General features: G+C 56.2%; 1 protein-coding gene across 1 annotated transcript in view; it reads left to right on the top strand.

Annotated features, from left to right (window-relative positions):
- The window catches only part of LOC147091271 (acrosin-binding protein-like), a 44,738-nt gene extending 24,402 nt beyond the window's left edge, over positions 1-20,336 (top strand). Inside the window, exons 3-6 of the mRNA XM_085976527.1 lie at positions 13,324-13,506; positions 15,440-15,607; positions 16,235-16,321; positions 19,951-20,336. Coding sequence (XP_085832653.1) covers positions 13,324-13,506; positions 15,440-15,607; positions 16,235-16,321; positions 19,951-20,316 — 804 coding nt within the window. The 3' untranslated portion in view covers positions 20,317-20,336. The remainder of the gene's footprint in view (positions 1-13,323; positions 13,507-15,439; positions 15,608-16,234; positions 16,322-19,950) is intronic.
- Positions 20,337-20,994: the final 658 nt, after the last annotated feature.

The following is a 20,994-nucleotide window of genomic DNA, read 5'->3' as shown; positions in this document are numbered from 1 at the left end:
TGCACTGTCGGAGGGGCAGTACTGAGGGAGCGCTGCACTGTCGGAGGGGCATGACTGAGGGAGTGCTGCATTGCCGGAGGGGCAGTACTGAGAAAACGCTGCAATGTCGGGGGGGCAGTACTGAGAGAACGCTGCAGTGTCGGAGTGGCTGTACTGAGGGAGCACTGCACTGTCGGAGGGGCGGTACTGAGGGAGCGCTGAACTGTCGGAGGGGCAGTACTGAGGAAGCGCTGCACTGATGGAGGGGCAGTATTGAGGGGGCGCTGCACTGTCGGAGGGGCAGTACTGAGGGAGCGCTGCACTGTCGGAGGGGCAGTACTGAGGGAGCGCTGCACTGTCGGAGGGGCAGTACTGAAGGAGCGCTGCACTGTCGGAGGGGCAGTACTGAGGGAGCGCTGCACTGTCGGAGGGGCAGTACTGAGGAAGCGCTGCACTGATGGAGGGGCAGTACTGAGGGAGCGCCGCACTGTCGGAGGGGCAGTACTGAGGGAGCGCTGCACTGTCGGAGGGGCAGTACTGAGGGGGCGCTGCACTGTTGGAGGGGCAGTACTGAGGGAGCGCTGCACTGTTGGAGGGGCAGTACTGAGAGAACGCTGCCCTGTTGGAGTGGCAGTACTGAGGGAGCGCTGCACTGTCGGAGCGGCAGTACTGAGGGAGCGCTGCACTGTTGGAGAGTCAGTACTGAGGAAGCACTGCACTGTCGGAGGGGCAGTACTGAGGGAGCACTGCACTGTCGGTGGGGCAGTACTGAGGGAGCGCTGCACTGTCGGAGGGTCAGTACCAAGGGAGCACTGCACTGTCGGAGGTTCAGTAACGAGGGAGTACCGCACTGTCGGAGGGGCAGTACTGAGGGAGTGCTGCACTGTCGGAGGGTCAGTACCGAGGGAGTACTGCACTGTCGGAGGTGCAGTACTGAGGGAGCACTGCACTGTCGGAGGGGCAGTACTGAGGGAGCACTGCACTGTCGGATGGGCAGTACAGGTAGACTATCCTTTATCCGAAAACCTCGGGACCAGCCGTGTTTCGGTTTTAGGAAAATTTCGGTTTTCGGAAGGTGCGCGAAAACACTTCGGTTTTCAGAGGTAATTCGGTTTTCGGGAGTGCGGATAAAGGATACACTATCCCTTATCCGAAAATAACGAGTATAAATACTGTAGTTACAGGGATAAATACTGTAGTACAGTTTATTTGTAAGGAAAACATTCAGTAAAACTTCAAACATGTACAGGTACAAACTAAGCTAAATACCTGTACATAAACATGCAATAAAGGTACATTACATCTGGCTTGAGGATCTTGGAGAAGAGGGTACATCAGTGTTGTCATCATTGTCATCAGGTTGGAGTTGGACATCTGGAGATGGGCCAGGAACAGGATTCTCAAGTGATGAAGCAGCATTACATCTGGCTTGAGGATCTTGGAGAAGAGGATACATCAGTGTTGTCATCATTGTCATCAGGTTGGAGTTGGACATCTGAAGATGGGCCAGGAACAGGATTCTCAAGTGATGAAGCAGCATTACATCTGGCTTGAGGATCTTGGAGAAGAGGGTACATCAGTGTTGTCATCATTGTCATCAGGTTGGAGTTGGACATCTGAAGATGGGCCAGGAACAGGATTCTCAAGTGATGAAGCATGACTACGACAGACGGCCTTTTTAAAGACTTCTTCCAGTGTCATCTGTCTCATTAACATTGGTTTCTGTCTAAGCAGTCTCTCTTTAATTGAGTAAACTTGCATAATCTCTTGCTCACTGATAAATGCACGTTTTTCAAGGCCAGCAATTAACTGATCACACATTGTCACCATATCGTCTATGGGGATTTTGTCACCTGTGTTCACAATGTCATCATCATCATCACTACTGTCCTCATGCTTGTCTTTATTTAACACCATTTCAGCAATTTCCCCATCACTCAACGAATTCACAACAGGTGCATCATTGTCAATGTTCAGCACTTCTTCGATGTCAGCTTCCTCTAACGTATTTACACTTTCGGATGATAAACCTTTGGCGTAAGTGAGGAGGTTTGATATCATCATCTTCTCCTGACTGACAGGAAATCCTTCAAACTCGTCATCTGCAGGTCCATCTTCATGAAACATCGTTGAAGGCCAAAGTCTGTGCCAAGCATTTGTTAATGTTGGTTTGTCAACATCGTTCCAAGCATTAGCAACTGCATAAATGGCATCCTTAACATTGAATTCTTTCAGGAAGCTTTGGATTCCTTCGCCTCTGTTGATTGCATCAAGCATAGAGTTCAAAAAAACGTCTTTATACTTGCTCTTCATGGAGCGTAAAATTCCTTGGTCACAAGGCTGTATTAAAGATGTCACATTAGGGGGAAAGTTAATGCCGAAAACATAACTTTTCACAAGAAGTTCAGGAGGGGGATGTGCGGAGCAGTTGTCCAGGAACAATAACATTTTGCAGTTTTCTTCCAGTCCAACTTGCCTGCAATGAGCTCGTGTCGCTGGTACGAAGTGGTTATTGAACCAGTGAGAAAATATTCCTCTGGTTACCCATGCTTTCCTGCTCGCATAATAATGCACAGGTAAATTGCATACACCTTTCAAACATCTCGGATGTTGGCTTTTTCCAATCGCTACCAACTTTAACTTGTGTGTGCCTGCAGCATTGGCACACCTAAGAACAGTCCACCTGTCCTTAGCATCCTTAAAACCTGCTGGTGCACTCTCATCAGCCGTTGCTAATGTTTTTCTAGGAACGTAGCGCCAGAACAGAGCTGTTTCATCAGCATTGTAAATTTGTTCAGGACCGAGGTTTTCATCCGATATTATTTTTGCAAACTCACCTATGTAATTATCAGCTGCTTCATGATCAGCAGAAGCTTTTTCACCACAGATTTTCAGATATTTTATACCATGACGCTTCTTAAATTTATGCAGCCAACCTTCTGAATATTCACACTCAACTTCAATGTTCAGTTCTTCATGGTATATTCTAGCTTGCTTCATGACCATCAAACCAGTCAGTGGCACACGTTCACCTCTGCGTTGTCGAATCCACTCAATCAGCACACGGTCAAGATCTTCATTTTTTGCCCTATGCAATGTTTTCCTAATTTTCATTAGTTTATGGTCATCACTGTCAGTGTAAAATTTCAACAACTTGTCTTTCTGTTCCTTTAAGTCATATACGGTGGTACTTCCCGCACCATATTCTTCAGTAAGATGTCGCACAGACACACCACGATCAAGCTTCTGCAATAACTCCACTTCCTGCGATATCGATAATGAGTGATGCTTCCTTCTCTGCTTCTCACTGTTACCCATTGGGGTATCTGCAGCTCTTTTTAGCATTTTCACAAATTGTTAAAAGCCAGCAAATATCTAAGAGAGCAGCAAATATCTAAGAGAGCAGCAAATATCTAAGAGAGCTGCAAATATCTAAGAGAGCTGCAAATATCTAAGAGCTGCAAATATCTAAGAGAGCTGCAAATATCTAAGAGAGCAGCAAATATCTAAGAGAGCTGCAAATATCTAAGAGCTGCAAATATCACACAGAGCAGCATAACACCTGCGTGGGTCAAGCATCGGCAGCGTCGGGTCATGCTTTGCGCCACTTTCGGCTTTCAGAGGTTTTCTGGTTTCGGATGTGCGGATAAAGGCTGGTACACTATCTCTTATCTGAAATTGGGTGGGGTTCGGCGGGGGTGGGGTACGGCGGGGGGGTCGGGGGTCGGTGGGGGTCGGTGGGGGTCGGGTTCGGCCGGGGGGTCGGGGGTGGGGGTCGGCGGGGGTCGTAGTCGTGCGCATTTCGGTTTTCAGAAGTCATGCTTTGCTCCACTTTCGGCTTTCAGAGGTTTTCTGGTTTCGGATGTGCGGATAAAGATTTCGGTTTTCAGAAGTGTGGAAAAATGCTACACTATCCCTTATCCGGCTAGGCCTGTAAGTCGTGCGCCACTCTGGTCATGTTGTGCGCACGACTTACGCTGACCGAAAAAACCTTCGGTTTTTAGAGGGTTTTGGTTTTCGGAAGTCCGGATAAAGGGTAGTCTACCTGTACTGAGGGAGCGCTGCACTGTCGGAGGGGCAGTACTGAGGGAGCGCTGCACTGTCGGAGGTGCAGTACTGAGGGAGCGCTGCACTGTCGGAGGGGCAGTACTGAGGGAGCGCTGCACTGTCGGAGGGGCAGTATTGAGGGAGCGCTGCACTGTCGGAGGGGCAGTACTGAGGGAGCGCTGCACTGTCGGAGGAGCAGTATTGAGGGAGCGCTGCACTGTCGGAGGGGCGGTACTGAGGGAGCGCTGCACTGTCGGAGGGGCAGTACTGAGGGAGCGCTGCACTGTCGGAGGTGCAGTACTGAGGGAGCGCTGCACTGTCGGAGGGGCAGTACTGAGGGAGCGCTGCACTGTCGGAGGGGCAGTACTGAGGGAGCGCTGCACTGTCGGAGGAGCAGTATTGAGGGAGCGCTGCACTGTCGGAGGGGCGGTACTGAGGGAGCGCTGCACTGTCGGAGGGGCAGTACTGAGGGAGCGCTGCACTGTCGGAGGGGCAGTACCGAGGGAGTACCGCACTGTCGGAGGGGCTGTACTGAGGGAGCGCTGCAGTCGGAGGGGCAGTACTGAGGGAGCGCTGCACTGTCGGAGGGGCAGTACTGAGGGAGCACTGCACTGTCGGAGGGGCAGTACCGAGGGAGTACTGCACTGTTGGAGGTGCAGTACTGAGGGAGCGCTGCACTGTCGGAGGTGCAGTACTGAGGGAGCGCTGCACTGTCGGAGGTTCAGTACCGAGGGAGTACCGCACTGTCGGAGGTACAGTACTGAGGGAGCACTGCACTGTCGGAGGGGCAGTACCGAGGGAGTACTGCACTGTCGGAGGTGCAGTACTGAGGGAGCACTGCACTGTCGGAGGGTCAGTACTGAGGGAGCGCTGCACTGTCGGAGGTGCAGTACTGAGGGAGCGCTGCACTGTCGGAGGGGCAGTACTGAGGGAGCACTGCACTGTCGGAGGGGCAGTACCGAGGGAGTACTGCACTGTCGGAGGGTCAGTACTGAGGGAGCGCTGCACTGTCGGAGGGTCAGTACTGAGGGAGTGCTGCACTGTCGGAGGGGCAGTACTGAGGGAGCGCTGCACTGTCGGAGGGGCAGTACTGAGGGAGCGTTGCACTGTCGGAGGGGCAGTACTGAGGGAGGCTGCACTTGCAGAGGGGCAGTACTGAGGGGGTGCTGCACTGTCGGAGGGGCAGTACTGAGGGAGCGCTGCACTGTCGGAGGGGCAGTACTGAGGGAGCGCTGCACTGTCGGAGGGGCAGTACTGAGGGAGCGCTGCACTGTCGGAGGGGCAGTACTGAGGGAGCGCTGCACTGTCGGAGGGGCAGTACTGAGGGAGCGCTGCACTGTCGGAAAGGCAGTACTGAGGGAGCGCTGCACTCTCGGGTGGGCAGTACTGAGAGAACGCTGCACTGTCGGAGAGGCAGTACTGAGGGAGCGCTGCACTGTCGGAGGGGCAGTACTGAGGGAGCGCTGCACTGTCGGAGGGGCATGACTGAGGGAGCGCTTCATTGCCGGAGGGGCAGTACTGAAAAAACGCTGCAATGTCAGAGGGACAGTACTGAGGGAGCGCTGCACTGTCGGAGTGGCAGTACTGAGGGAGCGCTGCACTGTCGGAGGGGCGGTACTGAGGGAGCGCTGAACTGTCAGAGGGGCAGTACTGAGGAAGTGCTGCACTGATGGAGGGGCAGTACTGAGGGAGCGCTGCACTGTCGGAGGGGCAGTACTGAGGGAGCGCTGCACTGTCGGAGGGGCAGTACTGAGGGAGCGCTGCACTGTCGGAGGGGCAGTACTGAAGGAGCACTGCACTGTCGGAGGGGCAGTACTGAGGGAGCGCTGCACTGTCAGAGGGGCAGTACTGAGGAAGCGCTGCACTGATGGAGGGGCAGTACTGAGGGAGCGCCGCGCTGTCGGAGGGGCAGTACTGAGGGAGCGCCGCACTGTCGGAGGGACAGTACTGGGGGAGTGCTGCACTGTCGGGGGGCAGTACTGAGGGAGTGCTGCACTGTCGGAGGGGCAGTACTGAGGGAGCGCTGCACTGTCGGAGGGGCAGTACTGAGGGAGTGCTGCACTGTTGGAGGGGCAGTACTGAGGGAGCGCTGTACTGTCGGAGGGGCAGTACTGAGGGAGTGCTGCACTGTCGGAGGGGCAGTACTGAGGGAGCGCTGCACTGTCGGAGGGGCAGTACTGAGGGAGCGCTGCACTGTCGGAGGGGCAGTACTGAGGGAGTGCTGCACTGTTGGAGGGGCAGTACTGAGGGAGCGCTGCACTGTCGGAGGGGCAGTACTGAGGGAGCGCTGCACTGTCGGAGTGGCAGTACTGAGGGAGCGCTGCACTGTCGGAGGGGCGGTACTGAGGGAGCGCTGAACTGTCAGAGGGGCAGTACTGAGGAAGCGCTGCACTGATGGAGGGGCAGTACTGAGGGAGCGCTGCACTGTCGGAGGGGCAGTACTGAGGGAGCGCTGCACTGTCGGAGGGGCAGTACTGAGGGAGCGCTGCACTGTCGGAGGGGCAGTACTGAAGGAGCGCTGCACTGTCGGAGGGGCAGTACTGAGGGAGCGCTGCATTGTCAGAGGGGCAGTACTGAGGAAGCGCTGCACTGATGGAGGGGCAGTACTGAGGGAGCGCCGCGCTGTCGGAGGGGCAGTACTGAGGGAGCGCCGCACTGTCGGAGGGACAGTACTGAGGGAGCGCTGCACTGTTGGAGGGGCAGTACTGAGGGAGCGCTGCACTGTCGGAGGGGCAGTACTGAGGGATCGCTGCACTGTTGGAGGGGCAGCACTGAGGGAGTGCTGCAATGTCGGAGGGGCAGTACTGAGGGAGCGCTGCATTGTCGGAGGGGCAATACTGAGAGAACGCTGCAATGTCGGGGGGGCAGTACTGAGAGAACGCTGCACTGTTGGAGGGGCCGTGCTGAGGGAGCGCTGCACTGTCGGAGGGCGGTACTAAGGGAGCCCTGCACTGTCAGAGGGGCAGTACTGAGCGAGTGCTGTACTGTTGGAAGGGGCAGTACTTAGGGACCGCTGCACTATCGGAGCGGCAGTACTGAGGGAGCGCTGCACTGTTGGAGAGTCAGTACTGAGGGAGCACTGCACTGTCGGAGGGGCAGTACTGAGGGAGCACTGCACTGTTGGAGGGGCAGTACTGAGGGAGTGCTGCACTGTCGGAGGGGCAGTACTGAGGGAGCGCTGCACTGTCGGAGGGGCAGTACTGGGGGAGCGCTGCACTGTCGGAGGGTCAGTACCAAGGGAGCACTGCAGTGTCGGAGGTTCAGTACCGAGGGAGTACCGCACTGTCGGAGGGTCAGTACCGAGGGAGCGCTGCATTGTCGGAGGGGCAGTACTGAGGGAGCGCTGCACTGTTGGAGGGGCAGTACTGAGGGAGCACTGCACTGTCGGATGGGCAGTACAGGTAGACTATCCTTTATCCGAAAACCTCGGGACCAGCCGTGTTTCGGTTTTAGGAAAATTTCGGTTTTCGGAAGGTGCGCGAAAACACTTCGGTTTTCAGAGGTAATTCGGTTTTCGGGAGTGCGGATAAAGGATACACTATCCCTTATCCGAAAATAACGACTATAAATACTGTAGTTACAGGGATAAATACTGTAGTACAGTTTATTTGTAAGGAAAACATTCAGTAAAACTTCAAACATGTACAGGTACAAACTAAGCTAAATACCTGTACATAAACATGCAATAAAGGTACATTACATCTGGCTTGAGGATCTTGGAGAAGAGGGTACATCAGTGTTGGCATCATTGTCATCAGGTTGGAGTTGGACATCTGAAGATGGGCCAGGAACAGGATTCTCAAGTGATGAAGCAGCATTACATCTGGCTTGAGGATCTTGGAGAAGAGGGTACATCAGTGTTGTCATCATTGTCATCAGGTTGGAGTTGGACACCTGAAGATGGGCCAGGAACAGGATTCTCAAGTGATGAAGCATGACTACGACAGACGGCCTTTTTAAAGACTTCTTCCAGTGTCATCTGTCTCATTAACATTGGTTTCTGTCTAAGCAGTCTCTCTTTGATTGAGTAAACTTGCATAATCTCTTGCTCACTGATAAATGCACGTTTTTCAAGGCCAGCAATTAACTGATCACACATCGTCACCATATCGTCTATGGGGATTTTTTCACCTGTGTTCACAATGTCATCATCATCATCACTACTGTCCTCATGCTTGTCTTTATTTAACACCATTTCAGCAATTTCCCCATCACTCAACGAATTCACAACAGGCGCATCATTGTCAATGTTCAGCACTTCTTCGATGTCAGCTTCCTCTAACGTATTTACACTTTCGGATGATAAACCTTTGGCGTAAGTGAGGAGGTTTGATATCATCATCTTCTCCTGACTGACAGGAAATCCTTCAAACTCGTCATCTGCAGGTCCATCTTCATCAAACATCGTTGAAGGCCAAAGTCTGTGCCAAGCATTTGTTAATGTTGGTTTGTCAACATCGTTCCAAGCATTAGCAACTGCATAAATGGCATCCTTAACATTGAATTCTTTCAGGAAGCTTTGGATTCCTTCGCCTCTGTTGATTGCATCAAGCATAGAGTTAAAAAAAAACGTCTTTATACTTGCTCTTCATGGAGCGTAAAATTCCTTGGTCACAAGGCTGTATTAAAGATGTCACATTAGGGGGAAAGTTAATGCCGAAAACATAACTTTTCACAAGAAGTTCAGGAGGGGGATGTGCGGAGCAGTTGTCCAGGAACAATAAAATTTTGCAGTTTTCTTCCAGTCCAACTTGCCTGCAATGAGCTCGTGTCGCTGGTACGAAGTGGTTATTGAACCAGTGAGAAAATATTCCTCTGGTTACCCATGCTTTCCTGCTCGCATAATAATGCACAGGTAAATTGCATACACCTTTCAAACATCTCGGATGTTGACTTTTTCCAATCACTACCAACTTTAACTTGTGTGTACCTGCAGCATTGGCACACCCAAGAACAGTCAACCTGTCCTTAGCATCCTTAAAACCTGCTGGTGCACTCTCATCAGCCGTTGCTAATGTTTTTCTAGGAACGTAGCGCCAGAACAGAGCTGTTTCATCAGCATTGTAAATTTGTTCAGGACCGAGGTTTTCATCCGATATTATTTTTGCAAACTCATCTATGTAATTTTCAGCTGCTTCATGATCAGCAGAAGCTTTTTCACCACAGATTTTCAGATATCTTATACCATGACGCTTCTTAAATGTATGCAGCCAACCTTCTGAATATTCACACTCAACTTCAATGTTCAGTTCTTCATGGTATATTCTAGCTTGCTTCATGACCATCAAACCAGTCAGTGGCACACGTTCACCTCTGCGTTGTCGAATCCACTCAATCAGCACACGGTCAAGATCTTCATTTTTTGCCCTATGCAATGTTTTCCTATTTTTCATCAGTTTATGGTCATCACTGTCAGTGTAAAATTTCAACAACTTGTCTTTCTGTTTCTTTAAGTCATATACGGTGGTACTTCCCACACCATATTCTTCAGTAAGATGTCGCACAGACACACCACGATCAAGCTTCTGCAATAACTCCACTTTCTGCGATATCGATAATGAGCGATGCTTCCTTCTCTGCTTCTCACTGTTACCCATTGGGGTATCTGCAGCTCTTTTTAGCATTTTCACAAATTGTTAAAAGCCAGCAAATATCTAAGAGAGCAGCAAATATCTAAGAGAGCAGCAAATATCTAAGAGAGCAGCAAATATCTAAGAGAGCAGCAAATATCTAAGAGAGCAGCAAATATCTAAGAGAGCTGCAAATATCTAAGAGCTGCAAATATCTAAGAGAGCTGCAAATATCTAAGAGAGCAGCAAATATCACACAGAGCAGCATAACACCTGCGTGGGTCAAGCATCGGCAGCGTCGGGTCATGCTTTGCGCCACTTTCGGCTTTCAGAGGTTTTCTGGTTTCGGATGTGCGGATAAAGGCTGGTACACTATCTCTTATCTGAAATTGGGTGGGGTTCGGCGGGGGTGGGGTACGGCGGGGGGGTCGGGGGTCGGTGGGGGTCGGGTTCGGCCGGGGGGTCGGGGGTGGGGGTCGGCGGGGGTCGTGGTCGTGCGCATTTCGGTTTTCAGAAGTCATGCTTTGCTCCACTTTCGGCTTTCAGAGGTTTTCTGGTTTCGGATGTGCGGATAAAGATTTCGGTTTTCAGAAGTGTGGAAAAATGCTACACTATCCCTTATCCGGCTAGGCCTGTAAGTCGTGCGCCACTCTGGTCATGTTGTGCGCACGACTTACGCTGACCGAAAAAACCTTCGGTTTTTAGAGGGTTTCGGTTTTCGGAAGTCCGGATAAAGGGTAGTCTACCTGTACTGAGGGAGCACTGCACTGTTGGAGGTGCAGTACTGAGAGGGCGCTGCACTGTCGGAGGTTCAGTACCGAGGGAGCGCTGCACTGTCGGAGGTGCAGTACTGAGGGAGCGCTGCACTGTCGGAGGGTCAGTACTGAGGGAGCGCTGCACTGTCGGAGGTGCAGTACTGAGGGAGCGCTGCACTGTCGGAGGGGCAGTACTGAGGGAGCACTGCACTGTCGGAGGGGCAGTACCGAGGGAGTACTGCACTGTCAGAGGGTCAGTACTGAGGGAGCGCTGCACTGTCGGAGGTGCAGGACTGAGGGAGCGCTGCACTGTCGGAGGTTCAGTACCGAGGGAGCACTGCACTGTTGGAGGTTCAGTACCGAGGGAGTACTGCACTGTCGGAGGTACAGTACTGAGGGAGCACTGCACTGTCGGAGGGGCAGTACTGAGGGAGCACTGCACTGTCGGAGGGGCAGTACTGAGAGGGTGCTGCACTGTCGGAGGTTCAGTACCGAGGGAGTACCGCACTGTCGGAGGGGCAGTACTGAGGGAGCGCTGCACTGTCGGAGGTGCAGTACTGAGGGAGCGCTGCACTGTCGGAGGGGCAGTACTGAGGGAGCACTGCACTGTCGGAGGGGCAGTACCGAGGGAGTACTGCACTGTCAGAGGGTCAGTACTGAGGGAGCACTGCACTGTCGGAGGGGCAGTACTGAGGGAGCACTGCACTGTCGGAGGGGCAGTACCGAGGGAGTACTGCACTGTCAGAGGGTCAGTACTGAGGGAGTACTGCACTGTCGGAGGGGCAGTACCGAGGGAGTACTGCACTGTCAGAGGGTCAGTACTGAGGGAGCGCTGCACTGTCGGAGGGGCAGTACCGAGGGAGTACTGCACTGTCAGAGGGTCAGTACTGAGGGAGCACTGCACTGTCGGAGGGGCAGTACTGAGGGAGCACTGCACTGTCGGAGGGGCAGTACCGAGGGAGTACTGCACTGTCAGAGGGTCAGTACTGAGGGAGTACTGCACTGTCGGAGGGGCAGTACCGAGGGAGTACTGCACTGTCAGAGGGTCAGTACTGAGGGAGTACTGCACTGTCGGAGGGGCAGTACTGACGGAGCACTGCACTGTCAGAGGGTCAGTACTGAGGGAGCGCTGCACTGTCGGAGGTTCAGTACCGAGGGAGTACCGCACTGTCGGAGGTTCAGTACTGAGGGAGTACTGCACTGTCGGAGGGGCAGTACTGAGGGAGCGCTGCACTGTCGGAGGGTCAGTACTGAGGGAGCGCAGCACTGTTGGAGGTGCAGTACCGAGGGAGCACTGCACTGTCGGAGGGGCAGTACTGAGGGAGTACCGCACTGTCGGAGGGGCAGTACTGAGAGGGCGCTGCACTGTCGGAGGTGCAGTACTGAAGGAGCGCTGCACTGTTGGAGGTACCATCTTTCAGATGAGACATTAAACCGAAACCCGGTCTGCCCTCTCCGGTGGACATATAACAAATCACGACCACTATTTCGAAGAAGAGCAGGGGAGTTTTCCCCGGTGTCCTGGGCCAATGTTTGTCCCTCAACCAACATCACTAAAAAACAGATCACCTTGTCATTATCACATTGCTGTGTGTGGGAGCTTGCTGTGCGCAAATTGGCTGCCGGGTTTCCTACTTTACAACAGTGATTACAGTTCAAAAAGTCCTTCATTTGCTGTGAAGCACTTTGTGACACTCTGAGGGGAAAAGGTGCAATGACTTCATTTATTCATTCATACCTGAGTTTGTGAAAGGCACTCTATAAATTAGAGCTGGGTGGAACAAAGGTTCACGAGATTGTTTAGAAGAATGAGAGGTGATCTCATTTGAACATATAAGATTCTGAGGGAGGATAACAGGGGGGATGCTAAGAGGTTGTTTCCCCTGGCTGTGGAGTCAAGTACCAGGGGCTAAAAATTGAGTAGTGCCCCAATTGAGGCGCTATCTTCGCCGGGCCGCTAACCCGGAAAATTAGCACCACCGCGCCGGAAATTGAGTGCTTGCGCCCCAAGTGCCTCACATCCCTCTTGGGGCACTGTGAGTGAATATCGCGGTGCTACGTGCCGGAGCGCCACACGCTGCGGCACGTCGTGCTGCGGTGTTGCAGGCCTTCCTCCCCTTCTTAAAGGAGAGGGGCCTTGTGCAGCGCGATCTGGGGCCCAGCTTGGCCCCCGGGGATCGGGAGTGCAGGCAAAAGAGCCCGGAACCCAAGAGAAGTGCCGGGCTCTTGGAGCGCAGCCAGCACTCCGCAGTGGGGGGGTTCAGGAGGCTGGGGACAGGAGCGTAGGCAGGTGCTGGCAGGCGGCCAGCAACAAAAATGATCGCCCCGCACCTCGTCTTTACATTGCGCCTCCCCGGCCGCAGGTACGCCCCCCTGACCCTGTCGGACATAGCGTCCGGCAGTAAATCAGGGGGCGCTCCCGAAGATCGCGGCCGGGGCGTGAGCGGGGCACTGCGCACACCAATGACATCATCGCCAGCGGCGCAGCGCTACTGGCTAGCGCCACCACTAACCTCCCGCTTAATTTGGCGGGAGGCGTGGGCAGTGCCACGCCCGGGCGCAAGTTGGTTTGCGCCCCACTAAGCGCCCTCTTAAGGCGCTAACAGGTGGCGCTACCAACTGAATTTTTCCCCCATAATCTCAGGAAAAAGGGGTCGGCCATTTTGGACTGAGATGAGGAGAAATTTCTTCACTCCGAGGGCGGTGAATCTTTGGAATTCTCTACCCCAGAGGGCTGTGGAGGCTCAGTCGTTCAGTATATTCACGAGAGAGAGCAATCGACTTTTGGACTCGAGGGGAGTCAAGGGATAAGGAGATTGGGTGGGAAGGTGGAGTTGAGGTCGATGATCAGCCATGATCTTATTGAATGGCGGAGCAGGCTCGATGGGCCGTATGGCCGACTCCTGCTCCTATTTCTTACGTTCTTATCTTCTTATGCCCCCCTCCTACCCGCCCCCCCCACCCCTCCTTAGGTGTGCGATGGTCTGGGCAGGAAACACGCCAACCTGTGCAAGCTCTGCCCATTCTGCTCGCTCAAAGTGGAGCAGTGCCGATCGAGGGGCCGTCTGCAGAGGGTGCCGTGCAGCAACTACGCCACAACGGTGACATACATCAACCCCAAGGTCGAAGCCGCCCATCAGAAGATCGGCAACAAGGTAAAAGGGGCTTCGCACCCCGTCACCCCTCTTCTCCGTCCGCCCCTCCCCCCCGCCGAACCGGAGCCTCGGGGGGGGGAACAGCAACACCAGGTGGGTCGACGGGTTCTGTGGGCGCCGGTCACCCTCACACTCCCCTCTCCACCACCCAGCCCCCACCCACACCCGCCCTCCATGCGTCAGACCCAGGTAAAGCTATTCTACCATGGGAGCTGCACGATGGCACAGCCACAATCCAAAAAACAGGTCAGCAATGTCAATGTAGAGGGAGCTCTGTATTGTACCTGCCCCGGGAGCGCTCGATGCTGACACTGGGTATAAAGTGGGGGTACACTGTCAGGGTAATGTAGAGGGAGCTCTGTATTGTACCTGCCCTGGGAGTGCTCGATGCTGAAACTGGGTATAAAGTGGGGGTACACTGTCAGGGTAATGTAGAGGGAGCTCTGTATTGTACCTGCCCCGGGAGTGCTCCATGCTGGCACTGGGTATAAAGTGGGGGTACACTGTCAGGGTAATGTAGAGGGAGCTCTGTATTGTCCCTGCCCCGGGAGTGCTCGATGCTGGCACTGGGTATAAAGTGGGGGTACACTGTCAGGGTAATGTAGAGGGAGCTCTGTATTGTACCTGCCCCGGGAGTGCTCGATGCTGACACTGGGTATAAAGTGGGGGTACACTGTCAGGGTAATGTAGAGGGAGCTCTGTATTGTACCTGCCCTGGGAGTGCTCGATGCTGACACTGGGTATAAAGTAGGGGTACACTGTCAGGGTAATGTAGAGGGAGCTCTGTATTGTACCTGCCCCGGGAGCACTCGATGCTGACACTGGGTATAAAGTGGGGGTACACTGTCAGGGTAATGTAGAGGGAGCTCTGTATTGTACCTGCCCCGGGAGTGCTCAATGCTGGCACTGGGTATAAAGTGGGGGTACACTGTCAGGGTAATGTAGAGGGAGCTCTGTATTGTACCTGCCCCGGGAGTGCTCGATGCTGACACTGGGTATAAAGTGGGGGTACACTGTCAGGGTAACGTAGAGGGAGCTCTGTATTGTACCTGCCCCGGGAGTGCTCGATGCTGACACTGGGTATAATGTGGGGATACACTGTCAGGGTAATGTAGAGGGAGCTCTGTATTGTACCTGCCCCGGGAGTGCTCGATGCTGTCACTGGGTATAAAGTGGGGGTACACTGTCAGGGTAATGTAGAGGGAGCTCTGTATTGTACCTGCCCCGGGAGCGCTCGATGCTGACACTGGGTATAAAGTGGGGGTACACGGTCAGGGTAATGTAGAGGGAGCTCTGTATTGTACCTGCCCCGGGAGCACTCGATGCGGACACTGGGTATAAAGTGGGGGTACACTGTCAGGGTAATGTAGAGGGAGCTCTGTATTGTACCTGCCCTGGGAGTGCTCGATGCTGACACTGGGTATAAAGTGGGGGTACACTGTCAGGGTAATGTAGAGGGAGCTCTGTATTGTACCTGCCCCGGGAGTGCTCGACGCTGACACTGGGTATAAAGTGGGGATACACTGTCGGGGTAATGTAGAGGGAGCTCTGAATTGTACCTGCCCCGGGTGCGCTCGATGCTGACACTGGGTATAAAGTGGGGGTACACTGTCAAGGTAATGTAGAGGGAGCTCTGTATTGTACCTGTCCTGGGAGTGCTCGATGCTGACACTGGGTATAAAGTTGGGGGTACACTGTCAGGGTAATGTAGAGGGAGCTCTGTATTGTACCTGCCCCTGGAGTGCTCGATGCTGACACTGGGTATAAAGTTGGGGGTACACTGTCAGGGTAATGTAGAGTGCGCTCTGTATTGTACCTGCCCTGGGAGCGCTCGATGCTGACACTGGGTATAAAGCTGGGGGTACACTGTCAGGGTAATGTAGAGGGAGCTCTGTATTGTACCTCATCTAATGCAAGTCTCTTTCCCTTCCAGTTGGGCTCTGTTGAGGACCTGGAATATGACGGGATTGTTTTGTACGGGGGCCTGACCATCGATTACTGGTGCGCTCGACTGGCTGAATTCGGTTGCGACGACTCCCGGGTCACGGGCTGGCTGGAGCAGGAGTTCGTGGCCTTCCACGAGGGAGCTTTCCCCGATGAGGTGCGACTGCGCGGCCCTTTAAACGCTGCTCCCACCTCCTGGAGCTAAACAAATGGGAGCTCCACATCCGTCGTGAGGAGCCGGGGTGCGGTGTAAATGGGCGTGCTTCCGAAATCCTAGAGGGCCAAATCATGGCCTGGCCTTGCCACCCCCACCCCACCAGATCCGATCGCCACTCGCACCCCCCTCCCAACCTGGCTATTCAGCTATAGGCTGCTGCATTGGTCGTGGCGGTCGATCTGAATGATAGAGTGACGCGCGCCAGTGATCAATTAACTGAGCCCAGGGGTGTCTGCCGGATATTGAACTGTGCGGGCAGCACCAAACCTGAGGCCCACTTTGTCGTAGAGCACCCTCCCTCTGCCCTCCCCCCACACACACTCACCCACTATCCAGAGGGAGTCACTGGGCAATGATCGGTTGCTGGGAGCCTGGTGGATTCACCCCTTCTTCCTCCTTAATCCATAGGGTCCTGAGGCCAATTGCAGCCCCTTTTTCGCCCGTGACCGGCTAACTCGACACAAGGCCGGGGATGGAGCCAGTGCCTTTCCTGCCCCGCCCCCCCCACCCCCCCCAGCGACCCCTGACCGGCACTAAAACCTGCACCTTGTTTCTATCCTGTGACAGATTTGTGATAACCGCGGACAGCTTCACCCCAACTATTGCAGCTTCAAGAGTCTCCAGTGTCTTCGCCGAGCCTCCCCGCAAGAGAAGGTAAGGTAAGGTCCCCCTCCCTTCCCGTTCCCCCCCCCGCTTCCCTCCCCGCTCCCCCTCCCTCCCCCTCCCCTTCTCCCCCTCCTCTCTACCTCCCCCTCCCCTTCTCCCCCTCCCCCCTCCCAGCCCCCGCTCCCCCTGCCCGTCCTCGCTCCCCCTCCCCTCCACCGTTACCCCCTCCCTCCCCTCCGCAGCTCCCCTTCCCACTCCCCGCCCCTCCCCCACTGTCCCTCCCCCTCCCCCGCTCCCCCTCAACTTTCCTCGCTCCCCCTCCCTCGCCCCCACATCCGCTCCCCTCCCCTCTGCTCTTCCCCTCCCCCTCCTCTCTCTATCCTCCCCTCCCCCTCCTCCCTTTCCCCCTGCCCCGCTCCCCTCGCACACTCCCTTTGCCCTCCCCACTCCCCCTCCCCTCCCCTCCACTCTCCCCCTCCCCTCCCCTCCACTCTCCCCCTCCCCTCCCCTCCACTCTCCCCTCCCCTCCCCACTCCCCCTCCCCTCCCCTCCACTCTCCCCCTCCCCTCCACTCTCCCCCTCCCCTCCCCTCCACTCTCCCCCTCCCCTCCCCTCCACTCTCCCCTCCCCTCCCCTCCACTCTCCCCCTCCCCTCCCCTCCACTCTCCCCCTCCCCTCCACTCTCCCCCTCCCCTCCACTCTCCCACTCCACTCCCCCTCCCCTCCCCTCCCCTCCACTCCACTCTCCCCCTCCCCTCCCCTCCACTCTCCCCCTCCCCTCCCCTCCACTCTCCCCTCCCCTCCCCACTCCCCCTCCCCTCCCCTCCACTCTCCCCCTCCCCTCCACTCTCCCCCTCCCCTCCCCTCCACTCTCCCCCTCCCCTCCCCTCCACTCTCCCCTCCCCTCCCCTCCACTCTCCCCCTCCCCTCCACTCTCCCCCTCCCCTCCACTCTCCCCCTCCCCTCCACTCTCCCACTCCCCTCCCCACTCCCCCTCCCCTCCCCTCCACTCTCCCCCTCATCTCTCTCCTCCACTCTTCCCACACCCACACACCCACTTCCCAACCCCCTACCCCTCCTCCCCTCCCGAACTCCCCCACACCCCCTCGCACCTCCAACCCTCCCCCGCTCCCCCTTCCCACCCCTGTTCCCCCTCCCCTCCCCACACCGCACCCCCTCCCACTCCCCCTCCCCTCCCTCTCCCTCCCCTCCCTCTCCCTCCCCTTCGCTCCCCGCTCCACCTCCCCCGCTCCGACCATGCTCCTCCTCCCCTCCCCTTTACCCCCTCCCCCTTCCCTCCCTCACCCCCTCCCCCGCTCGCCCTCCCCTCACCCATACCCCTCCCCTACCCCCTCATCATACCTCGCTCCTCCTCCCTCTCCACTGCTCCGCCTCCCCCTCCCGCCCAGCTCCTTCCCCTCCCCCACCACCGCTCCTCCTCCCCTCCCCCACTCTCCCTCCCCTGCTCCCCCTCCCCATTCAGACTCCACCTCCCACGCACACCCTCCCCCACTCCCCCAATCCTCCTCCTCCTCCCCCCGCTACCAGTCACCTCCCCCCACTCCCCTGCTCCCCCTCCTCCATTTCCCCCTCCCCTCCCCCGCTCTCCCTCACCGCCCCCGCTCCCCCTCTCCCTTCCCCCACCCCCTCCCCTTCTCCGTCACCTCAACTTCCCACCCCTCCCCTCTCTCTCCCTCCCATACCTTAACCCACCCCTCCACTCCTTCTCAACATCCTCTCCCTTCCCCCCCCCTCTCTCTCCCTCTCTTTCCCCACTCCCTCCCAAACATCCTCTCCCTTCCCTCTACCTCCCCCTACCCTCCCACTCTCCCTCCTTCTGTGGGATTGCTGCATTGTCGGAGGGTCAGTACTGAGGGAGTGCTGCACTGTCGGAGGGGCGGTACTGGGGGAGGGCTGCACTGTCGGAGGGGCTGTACTGAGGGAGCGCTGCACTGTCGGAGGGGCAGTACTGAGGGAGCGCTACACTGTCGGAGAGGCAGTACTGATGGAGCGCGCGCTGCACTGTCGGAGAGTCAGTACTGAGGGAGCGCTGCACTGTCAGAGGGGCAGTACTGAGGGAGCGCTACACTGTCGGAGAGGCAGTACTGATGGAGCGCTGCACTGTCGGAGAGTCAGTACTGAGGGAGCGCTGCAGTGTCAGAGGGCAGTCCTGAGGGGACGCCGCACTGTCGGAGAGGCAGTACTGAGGGAGCGCTGCACTGTCGGAGGGGCAGTACTGAGGGAGCTCTGCACTGTCGGAGGGGCAGTACTGAGGGAGCGCTGCACTGTCGGAGGGGCAGTAATGCGGGAGCGCTGCAGTGTCAGAGGGCAGTCCTGAGGGGACGCCGCACTGTCGGAGAGGCAGTACTGAGGGAGCGCTGCAGTGTCAGAGGGCAGTCCTGAGGGGACGCCGCACTGTCGGAGAGGCAGTACTGAGGGAGCGCTGCACTGTCGGAGGGGCAGTACTGAGGGAGCTCTGCACTGTCGGAGGGGCAGTACTGAGGGAGTGCTGCACTGTCGGAGGGGCAGTACTGAGGGGACGCCGCACTGTCGGAGGGGCAGTACTGAGGGAGCGCTGCACTGTCGGAGGGGCAGTACTGAGGGAGCGCTGCACTGTCGGAGGGGCACTCTTCTTTCTTTTGTCTTTTGTTCTCTCTTTCCCTCATTTCTTGGGACAATGGGTACGGTCAGAAGGAAGGGGAGTTTCGTTGAGAGGTGGGGAGAGGCTGGGGGAGACGGCCGGCTCTCGGGGACCACTGTCGACTCTGGGAGGGGGAGTGGGTTCGATCCCCGCTCGGGGACGCGCAATACATCAGGAGGTCAGAGTTGAAACCCTCAGGTCGGTGTTTATATGTAACATTTTAATAGTTTCATCCTAATGTTTCCCGTTCTATTTTCTCTCTCTCTCTCTCTCTCTCTCTCTCTCTCTCTCTCTCTCGCTCCCCTGCTATAATCCCACTCACCCTCTCCTGTCTCCCTTCCCCTCACTCCCCCTCCCCTCCTCTCTCCTTCTGTTCCACTTATCCATTTGCTCTTCCTCTCTACCTGCCTGCTCCTCCATCCTCTCCCTCCATCCTCTCCCTCTCCCCCTCTGCCACACACTTCGTATCCCCTCATCTTTCCCTCTCCCGCTCCCTCCCATCCCTCCCCTCCTCTCTCTTTCCCATCCCCCGTCCTTCCCTCCTCCCCCCCTCCTCTCCCTCACACTTCCCTCCCCTCCCCATCCCACCCCCTACACTCCCATCCCCAATCCTCCCCCCTTGCTCCTCTCCTCCTGCTCCTCTCTCCCCCTCCCCTCCCATTCCCTCCCCCATTGCCCCCTCTCCTCCCCTCCCCATCTCCTCCCCTCCCCACCACTCCCCCTCCTCCACCACCTCCTCCGCTCCTCCCCCTCCCCTCCCATCTCTTCTCCCTCCCCTCCCCGTCCCTTCCCCTCCCCATCCCTTCCCCCCTCACCTCCCCCACTCCCCTGTACCCTCCTCACCCCTCCTGTCCCTCTCCCCCCCCCCACTCCCTCTCCTCTCCCCTCCTCTCCCTTCCCCCACCACTCCTCTCCCCTCCCTCTTACCTCCGGTCCCTTTCCCCCTCACCTTCTCCCCTCCACCTCCCCTCCACCTCCCCTCACCCCCCACTCCCCCTCCTCCCTCCCCCTCTTCCCCCCTCCCCCTCCTCCCTAGGTGACCCGAGTCCCCTGCAAGGACCTCCAGTCCTACCACATCCTGACAGACAGGGAGTCGGAGCGGAACGTGCTGCTCTGGATCGATGCCTACCAGGCCTCCATGCTCAGCCCCCCCAGGATGAGCATGGAGAGCCTGAAGGTAAAGCCCAAGGAATCGGGGACCAACACCAGACTCGAGGAATGGAACCTAGCCGGGAAACCAGTGATTATAATGGAAGAAATCCCGCAGAACTCAGAGACCCAGCACCGAGACTCCAGCGGTGGAGAGACCATCGGAGATAACAAGCACCTGCAGTCCAGGGGCAGAGAGAGGCTGGCAGAAAGACCCAGCGCCTCGCAAATATTGAACATAGACCACAAATAAAACCTTTTTTAAAAATAAAATCTTTGCACTCTTGTTTCGGGGTTAGATACAGAGTAAAGTTCTCTCTACACTGTCCCATCAAACACTCCCAGGGCAGGTACAGCGTGCGTTAGATACAGAGTAAAGCTCCCTCTACACTGTCCCATCAAACACTCCCAGGGCAGGTACAGCACGGGTTAGATACAGAGTAAAGCTCCCTCTACACTGTCCCATCAAACACTCCCAGGGCAGGTACAGCACGGGTTAGATACAGAGTAAAGCTCCCTCTACACTGTCCCATCAAACACTCCCAGGGCAGGTACAGCACGGGTTAGATACAGAGTAAAGCTCCCTCTACACTGTCCCATCAAACACTCCCAGGGCAGGTACAGCACGGGTTAGATACAGAGTAAAGCTCCCTCTACACTGTCCCATCAAACACTCCCAGGGCAGGTACAGCACGGGTTAGATACAGAGTAAAGCTCCCTCTACACTGTCCCATCAAACACTCCCAGGGCAGGTACAGCACGGGTTAGATACAGAGTAAAGCTCCCTCTACACTGTCCCATCAAACAATCCCAGGGCAGGTACAGCACGGGTTAGATACAGAGTAAAGCTCCCTCTACACTGCCCCATCAAACACTCCCAGGACAGGTACAGCACGTGTTAGATACAGAGTAAAGCTCCCTCTACACTGTC

The sequence above is a fragment of the Somniosus microcephalus genome, unplaced genomic scaffold (assembly GCF_052327205.1).
Source record: "Somniosus microcephalus isolate GS21.2 unplaced genomic scaffold, FLI_Smic_1.0 unresolved_chr3, whole genome shotgun sequence".
In the NCBI taxonomy this organism is placed as follows: domain Eukaryota; kingdom Metazoa; phylum Chordata; class Chondrichthyes; order Squaliformes; family Somniosidae; genus Somniosus; species Somniosus microcephalus.
This window is presented reverse-complemented; position numbering and strand designations above follow the sequence as displayed.